We start from the raw sequence: 9103 nt of genomic DNA on the forward strand, positions 1-9103 counted from the left end.
ATGATGTGACATGCAACGTTTCCTTTACACTGGGCCATCAGTTAACAAGGAAACACACACACACATAAACACGCTACGATCATCGTAATAAGATACTTGTTATTGATTTCATGTTTTTATTAAATGCTTTTATTTTGAAGGCCAGCTATCTTTTTTTTTAATTTTTTTTTTTGGTAAGCCATCATCTTTATTATGAAACAATATTGGGACCAGATCAAATAGCTGTTACATGGTGTCGTTTGGCCGCTGCAGTCCCTTTCCATGTCCCGGCACATCCCTGGACGGCCAGCCCTCTCCCAGCAAGGCCAGCTATCAAACCCACTTGGTTATAATCACCCACCATTTTGTTTAGTGGTGAAATCAAAGTTAAAACAGTAAAGTGACAAGAATGAGCGGAGCTATGGAGACATTATACGGCGCTCTCGGCTTGGAGTGGGTTGACGGCAGGAGCATTTTATTTTTTTTCTGTCTTTTTCTTCTGCTGGCTTATGTTCTGAAGAACCGAGTGCCGAAAAACTTTCCTCCCGGACCGTGGGCTCTCCCTTTTATTGGTGATCTTCATCGCCTGCACCCTAACAGATTCCATCTGCAGTTCGAAGAGGTGTGATACAAAGTAACGATTATTATTATCATTGTTGCTGTTAAGAAGAAGAATATATTCATATAGAAAATGGGGCGACTCGTTTACTGCAAATAGGTATCTAAAATGGTGCTATAGGTTCCCTTTATTCCTCCGTTATTGGTAATCATTTAGACTTAGATTGGGCTACATGGGGCAGAGCAGTTTTTTTTTTTATTAGACTTTAAAACATTCGGTAACATAACTAACAGCCTACAAGCTTAGTGTGAGCTGCATTTCAAGTCGCTGCTGTTGTCCTTTCAGCGTCTACTTTTTGCTGCCGAGTGTCCCGTAAAGAGACATTAAATATTTGTAAGCAAGCATTTCTGTTTTATTTTATTAGCTGCTTTCAGTTCTTGTTTTTGTTTTTATTTGCTTGTTTTGTGGTTGTTGTAGTTTTTAGGACATGGTATCACATGTCACACTTATCACAGCTGCTACAGTCTTAGTTTTCTTTTGGTAGAATAAAAATGTAAAAGTCAGCTGTATCAGAAAAGTTATTTCTTTTTAAATGATCCTAAAATATGCAAGTGTTGAATAACAAGCTAAATCTACTGTCGATTCAGTTTTCAGAGAAATATGGAAACATTTTCAGCCTTCAATTCTTTGGTCATAGAGTTGTGATCATTAATGGCTACAAGTCTGTAAAGGAAGCCCTGGTCCAACGAGGAGAAGACTTTGCAGATCGTCCCATAATTCCTCTGGTTGACGATGTATTTGGAAATAAAGGTGATTTCATTTCTTTTAATTACACACTTAATATTGGAGTATCAGACGGACACCAAGTTAGATTTATTAGCGTGACGATGGTGATCAACATGCCTAGTTTCTCTTCCAGTCAAAATATTTCTATTTGTATATGTTTTTTCAAAGGTATTGTAGCTTCCAGTGGTTATCCATAGAAGCAGCGGAGGAGGTTTTCTCTTCAGACACTCAGAAACTTTGGTCTGGGCAAGACGACGTTGGCAGAATTCATCCAGCAGGAGTGCCAGTATCTCACAGAGGCTTTTGCAGACCAGCAAGGCATTAAAAAATCACACTGTTTGATAGTCTAAGGAACTTGGAAAGAAAAGCGTCTGGACTTCTTTAAGTTGCTTGAAGACGTTTCACCTCTAATGATTTCCAAGCTCCTTAGACTACGATGACCTTTTTACATTTTAAATGTTTGATAATTGCTTATGACCTTATCTAATTTTCTGCTAAACATACAAAATAGAAAATTGCTCATTTTTTCTTATATAATACACGCTTTTTTGGTAAATATCAAGCAAGTTTGTCTTCTCTTTGGACATGGAGTCCATTTTCTGTCTCATCCACACTTTATTTTTATTTACAGGAAAGCCTTTTAATGCACAGCCATTGCTAAACAATGCCGTGTCAAACATCATCTGCTGTTTGGTGTTTTCACATCGATGTGAGTACAGTGATGAGAAGCATCAGTCTATTCTTCAGGACTTCAATGAGCTTTTGTACTTGGAGGTAACCATGTGGGCACAGGTGAGCCTCCTTTAAACCAGGATTCAGTAATCTAATTAAAAGGATTTATGCAAATGTGTCATATTTATTTGAATCACATTATTATAAAAGGCTCTCCTTGAATTGTTCCCTTCCTGAATTGTTCTGTGTCCCTGTGATTTGTATATTTGTAAATCATACATAGAGACCACTGATTTAAAGCATCTAAATCTTACTTGAGTCCAGCTTTGATTAGGTTGTTTTTTTGTTTTTGTTTTTTAATCAAGTTTGACTATTAGTATAATGTTCTTTTAGGAAATACTGTGTTAGCTTTATGCCATATGTTGTCTCATCAATATATATTTTTCTAAAGGTCTTGAGGATCATCAAGATGTTGGCAAATGTGAAACAAGCCTTTTGTGTTCTTTTTGGGCAGCAGTGTTTTTGACAGTGACATTCCCCCATGCAGTTATTTAGGTGTTCTTCTGGGTTCTTTTGTGACCTCCTGGGTGATCAGTGGTGCACTCTTTAAGTCATTTTGGTAGGCTGACCACTCCTATGAAGGTTCACTACTGTTCCAAGTTTTCTTCATTTGTGGATAAGAGCTCTGATCATTTTTGGTGGAGTCCCAGCGACTTAGAAATATCTTTATAAGCCGTTCTCAGGTGCTTTAAGATCTTTTAGCCTCCTTTACTTTGTCAGACAGGTTCTATTTAAGTGATTTAAAAGGTCTTTACAAAAAATGGGATTAATCATAGTCAATTCATGATTTAACAAGAGAGTTCTTTACTTTTTCACATAGGGACATACAGTAATGTGGATCTCTCTTTGAAAGCTAATTAATTTAGTACATTTTTATTAAATAAATAGAAATGTCATAGATATATCCATGCTGTCTGACAAGTTAGTGACTGTCCTCCTGCGCTGTAGATGTACAACGCAATGCCCTGGCTGATGAAGTGGGTGCCCGGACCTCATCAGAAGACATTTACTCTGGTCAAGAATATAAATAATTACATAGGAAACAGGATCAGTGAACACAAAGAAGACCTTGACCCATCATCTCCGAGAGACTACATCGACTCCTTTCTCATAGAAATGGAAAAGGTGAGTGTTGTCCTGCATCTCTGCTGTTTTTGTTCTTTTTACATTTTTAATGAAATGTCATCAGATTTTCTTCATCTTTGCCTCTAACAGAATGAAGGCAATGATTCAAGTTTTGATCTCAGTAGTTTGCAAGCTTGCACCCTGGACCTCTTTGGTGCTGGAACTGAAACTACTACCACTACTTTATACTGGGGCCTTCTATATATGATCCACTATCCTGTCATACAAGGTTTGTGACTGAGTAATAGTCACTATGACTACATATTCTGCAAGTATCTCAACTTTATAATGACAGCGGCCTCTTATAGGTCAGCCATTTATATAAAAATTGATTGTTTCTGATGTGACATTGTATTGTGTGTTTCTGTTTAATTTTGTCTCTGGATTGGGTTTTTTCTCAAGTCTATTTTATATATTTACTTAGATTTGAATTGTTTTCTCAACTTTAAAAATCTTGACGTAGACTCACATTATTAACTGTGTACAGAAAAAGTCCAGGCTGAGATCGATGCTGTGATTGGTTCATCCAGACAGCCCTCTATGAGTGACAGAGAAAACATGCCTTATACCAATGCAGTTATTCATGAGATCCAGAGAATGGGCAACATCCTCCCACTGAGTTTGTCACACATGACAAACAAGGATACAATATTGGATAAGTACGCAATCCCAAAGGTACTCATGCTAAGAATTATTTCACCAAAGCCTTTTGCTTATTTTTCTGGTTTCTGGTCATATAGCTACTGAATAACTCATTAAATTCAGCAATTATTTATTTTTTCAGTCACTTTAAAGCATAGATAAACTCAGAAAGACAGTTTTTGTGCAATATTTATGATGGAAATATCTTAATTAATTGCAGTGGGATAATGGTTAAACATAAAAAAAAACAACCACTGCATTTTGGTGCATCTGTTGTTGATTAACAAGTGTTTTACACCTCATAATGCGATACAACGCATTTAGTAGCTCTTTTGGAATATCCAAATAATAATTGCTCAACATATGTAATGGTAATTCGTTTCTCTATCAGCTGATTTTCCATCTAACCTGTTTAATTATTTTGTTCTTAAACGTTGAGATATTTTTTAAACAAACACAAATTAACTTAGCTGTTTCTTCAGGGCACCTTGATCCTGCCTTTATTGCACTCTGTACTCAATGATGAGTCAATGTGGGAAACTCCACATTCCTTCAACCCTCAACACTTTTTGGACCAGGATGGTAACTTTAGGAAGAGAGAAGCATTTATGCCTTTTTCTGCAGGTATGTCAAGAGGGCACATGTTCTGTTAATAAATATGTAGGCAAACAACAAGAGAGGTGTTTGAGCAAGCTATGGTAAAAGAAGTGTTACATGTTTCTGCTTGCTGTTAACTGTTCGTGAGCACCGACTTATATCTACAAACAATTTCTTACATCACTGAGTTTGCAGGGGATCGGTGCCTCTTTTGTGTGTTTCAGAGCTGTAGTAATAATCTCTGTGAGATGAAAGCTTAGTGACTGAAACTCTTATTGTGTATTATCAGGCAAGCGTGTGTGTCTCGGGGAGGGGCTTGCCCGAATGGAGTTATTCCTGTTCTTTACCTCCCTCCTTCAGAGGTTTTCATTCTCGGCACCTGCTGGAGAGCAGCCCAGTCTGGAGTTCATACTGGGAACCACTCGTTGTCCCAAACCTTACCGCCTCTGTGCCGCAATACGTTAAATCATCAAGTATAAGCTAAACACGTCTATTTCTTACAGTGTACATTTGTCTTTCATTACATAATGTCAAGCAGTTTCTGTTTCATCATTATCTATTTCTATTATGTTATGAGCCAGAATGCTGTTTAATAAAACCTTTAGAAATTACACACATATATACTGAAATTACATATGTGCTGTATACAAACTGTATAAAATTCTGACATTATACTACACACTTTTTAATGATTCATTGTTGAGTGATAATCTACGTGCCCTCACTGTGAAGCAGTGGTTTTAAATGTGCTGAACAAATAAACATGCCCTAACTTGAAAATGTGTGCGTGAGTAATGTATATTCATCTTTCACTAAATCCAGTTTTGATTGACCTAATCCTTCTTATTCAGTCAGTTTTTTGTTAAAGTTCACACTGCTATCAGTTTGAGATGTCCTTGGCATTTCTCAATGTTTGTATTATCCAATACAGTTTTGTATTCCTCAGCCATTACCTGGCAACAACACAGTTACAACACTATAAAATGCCCATGTGAATCTGATGTAGTAGTTCTACTCTTCGAGGATCAAGTTGCAGCACGATAATAGAGAATATCTGACTTCATAGTATGACTCGATTCATGCAGCTCAGCGTCATTTAGGGTTCATCGTTTTTTTGTGGTCTCTAACCTTTTCCAGTATCGACTATATGATGTGTGTCATATGACAGTTTCCATTATCTAAAGGTCTCTGCATGGCTGAAAGGTGCCTCGAAAGTGTGTCAGCAAATTCAAGCAGTTTTCAAAGACATACTTTGCCTGTGCATTGACGTTTGCTATTCTCATTAACAAAAAGCCATTGCAACAGTATCCTCTCAAGTGTGGAAACAATGGCTTGTGGTCTATTTGGGTAATGAAATGTACAGACTAAAGTTATTCTGGGAGCGCTCTATATGCCTAAACCACAGCCAAGCACTCCTTTTTGATCTGTGCATGCCTTATTTTGGTACCTTTTAAGGTGGCAGCCTCCCTAGCTTATCCATCGTGGTCCTATAGGAGAATCCCTTCCCAGCTTATTGCACGGAAGACTTAATTATTATCACAAAGGCTAGTACGGGTGCATCAGTTAAGAAAAAGGACCTTTTAAATCCTAGACCTTTGCCAGACATGCGTCACTGCCTGGTTGTGTGATTTCTGCTAAGTCATGCAACTAGTGACCCAGATCATGTACCACACCCTGAACATCTCTGCGGTCTGTGGTAGCTAAATGTTTCTCATGCCGCTATCTTTTGTGGCATCAGACCTGACACAGAAAAAGATGCACATTCACACCAGTATTGTACTTTCACATCACGAGCATCCACGTGTTTGTCGTCAGAGGGTTAACGCAAGCCGTCGGTGTACTTTCATGGGTGTTGTGACCACAAGGTTGTCCACAGAAAAACGGCACTACATAGGTTAACAGAAGTCACCCAGGAATTCATGGTGTAAAAATCTGGAAGAATGGAAAGTCTTGTGAATTTGTGTGCTGATGACTTGCTTGTCTGAACCAACAGTTCTTAACAAAACATTTGGTACTGTCTCCCCCGTGTGTGACAAATGTGGTATTGCAAAAGTGTCAGTGTCACACATATTGTGGTCCTGTCCAGATATATTTGGCTTACCCAAACAGTATGGTGTGTTGATTAACCTGGACTGTAATCTGGAGATATTTGGCTACTATGATGGGACAAGAGCACTCCCATTTAATCAAAGACAACCTCTGAGGGAAGGCATCATTGCTGCTAAAATATATTATTCATTTTGCTGACTTCATTATTTATCTCCTTTTTGTATTTAAAAAAAAGGATAATGAGCATAGAGATCCGGTCACTTTATGACAAACCACAGTTCTGCTAATTTGAGTAGCAGAACTAGATGTTTCATTGTTGTTTATGGTGCCTTTTGGAAAGAGATTTTTGACATCTCTTTGTTTTTTTGCTGCACATTTTGGCAGGACAACCCCAGGACAAAACTTTGGGGTGTTTTCACCTCCCTCCTTCAGAGGTTTTCATTCTCTGCACCTGCTGGAAAGCAGCGCAGCCTGGAATTCAGACTGGGAACCACTTGTTGCCCCAAACCTTACCTCCTCTGTGCCGTGGCACGTTAAACCATCAAGTATAAGTTGAACACGTCTATTTCTTACAGTGTACATTTGTCTTTTATTACATTTTTCATGTCAAGCAGTTTCTGTTTCACCATTGTCTATTTGTATTATGTTGTGAGCCAGTATGCTGTTTAATTAAACCTTTGTACATTACATACATTATTATACTGTATACAAATATAAGATTCTGACATTAAACTACACACTATTTAAAGATTTATTGTTGAGTGATAATCCATGTGCCCTAACTGTGAAGCAGTTTGAAAGACCCTCTGTGGGTTTAAATGTGCTGAACAAATAAACATGGCCTGACTGAAAATGTGTGTGTGAGTAATTTATATTCATCTTTCACTGAATCCAGTTTTGATTGACTTAATCCTTCTTATTTAGTCTGATTTCTTTTAAGTTCACGCTGCTATCAGTCTGAGGTGTCCTTGGCATTTCTCAGTGTTTGTATTGTCCAATACAGTTTTGTGTTCCTCAGCCATTTCCTGACAACAACAGTCACAGCACTGTACAATGCCCATGTATGTTGTGTTCATTAACCTGGACTATGATGGGGCAAAATCACTCCCATTTAATCAAAAACAACCTCCACGGGAAGGCATCATCACTGTGAAAAATACTAATTTTACTGACTTCATTAATTATCTCCTTGTTCGAGTTTTTGTATTTAAAAAATAAGGATAATGGGCCAGGGGCGATTTTAGCCCAGCACCCCCAAAATTAATTAAAGCACCCCCAAAGATGTCTTACTTTTTTTGAAGATATTTGCTGTTTGTGGGACACACTACTAAAAGTATAAAAAGCATACAGTACTTAATTGAGATGGAACATTTTAACAACAAAAGTATAGATAACCCCTCCCCCCTCCCAAAATGGTTTGTTCCAGCTCGGCTCTCTCCTACTTGCTTTAGCGCCGTTGCTGCCAGAGCAATGGTGGCTGAGATGCAGCGGAGCTGAGGTGGAAGTGCCTGGCTTAAAACAGGACATATTAGCTGCATTTAACTTTCAGTTACTCTTTATATAGTTAGGTAGGAGTCAGACCATGTTTCTTTTTAACTGAAAAACATTACACCAGGTAACCTGCTGTGTTGAAAATAGGGCTGCCACGATTAGTCAACTAGTCACGATTACGTCGACTATCAAAATCATCGACGACTGATTTAATAGTCGATGCGTCGTTTGAAGCTTTGTAAGATCACAAAAGACGCAGGAACAAGTAGTAGAATTTAAGAGTGTAATAACGGACTGAAACAGAAGATGGCAGCACTGCATGTACAAGGATGCCAGCTGCCGTTAAACCCCGAAGAAGAAGAAGGAGCTGTGTCCCAGAATTCATAGCGCAGCCCAGCTCAGTTTCCAACAATGGCGGCAGCTAGTTAGTTTTAATATTACTCTTATTATTCTTTCTGGGTCACAAAATAAACCTTTAGCATATTTTCGGGCGAGAATGTAGCTGTGTAAACCTCAAATATCTGCTCAGTTTATCAAGACACCACATATTTTCAAAAGCGCTCCGACGTTTTCGGACACATCTGTTACCTACTAGCTTGATAGCTAGACGAGGGCAAGGCTCTGTAGAGCCTGAGAACACCGGACTCTGGCAAATCGTTTTCAAACCCACTGCGGTCTTTCGCTACTCAGGTTAAACATATATAAGTCACTTAGATAACTTAAAAATGTTATTGTTTGGCTTTTTTTAGTATTTTATTTGTTCCTGAGTAAATCGGTTTGGCTGAGATTAAAGTTATAGTTTTTACACAGCTGAATAAACGTCAAGCAGACAACTGATTATCAGAAGTGTGAGATGCTCGAGAATATACTCCGGTGTCCCGTTATATTTTAGATAACAATGAGTTTATTAAACTTCACCGAAACAATCTGCAAATTTCATTCAAATTTAATAAACTATCATCTTGTCTTTATTTTTAGTTAGCACATACCTTAAACACTTAGAGCTGTAAGCTAATGATAGTTATATGAGAGCAGATGCATGCTGGTGCAATAAGCTGTACGCTGTACATCCAATGGATGCATGATCTGATTAGTCAACTAATTGCAAAAATAATCGGTGACTAGTCGACTATCAAAATAATC

At 38.0% G+C, this 9103-nt stretch overlaps 1 protein-coding gene across 2 annotated transcripts; it reads left to right on the forward strand.

The window, feature by feature from the left end:
• The first annotated feature begins 400 nt into the window (after positions 1 to 400).
• Positions 401 to 4938, forward strand: LOC102777919 (cytochrome P450 2J2-like). Of its 2 annotated transcripts, XM_087836641.1 has the most exons (9): positions 401 to 601; positions 1186 to 1332; positions 1509 to 1623; positions 1956 to 2116; positions 3005 to 3181; positions 3272 to 3410; positions 3669 to 3856; positions 4306 to 4447; positions 4710 to 4938. In XM_087836641.1, the coding sequence occupies exons 1-9, from the start codon at positions 401 to 403 to the stop codon at positions 4883 to 4885; spliced, it is 1446 nt and encodes a 481-aa protein (XP_087692767.1). In that variant the 3' UTR covers positions 4886 to 4938. The 2 variants fall into 2 exon arrangements, with proteins under 2 accessions (XP_087692767.1, XP_087692766.1); XM_087836640.1 differs by lacking the exons at positions 401 to 601; positions 1186 to 1332 and having other exon boundaries at positions 1493 to 1642.
• Positions 4939 to 9103: the final 4165 nt, after the last annotated feature.

Source organism: Neolamprologus brichardi, chromosome 23 (genome assembly GCF_056152115.1).
Source record: "Neolamprologus brichardi isolate AB-2024 chromosome 23, ASM5615211v1, whole genome shotgun sequence".
NCBI classification, from domain to species: domain Eukaryota; kingdom Metazoa; phylum Chordata; class Actinopteri; order Cichliformes; family Cichlidae; genus Neolamprologus; species Neolamprologus brichardi.

Coding starts and splice junctions, on each gene's coding strand:
- LOC102777919 (XM_087836641.1), top strand. CDS start 401: ATGGAGACATTATACGGCGCTCTCGGCTTGGAGTGGGTTGACGGCAGG. Junction 602..1,185: donor TCCATCTGCAGTTCGAAGAG/GTGTGATACAAA, acceptor CTGTCGATTCAG/TTTTCAGAGAAATATGGAAA. Junction 3,857..4,305: donor ATAAGTACGCAATCCCAAAG/GTACTCATGCTA, acceptor CTGTTTCTTCAG/GGCACCTTGATCCTGCCTTT.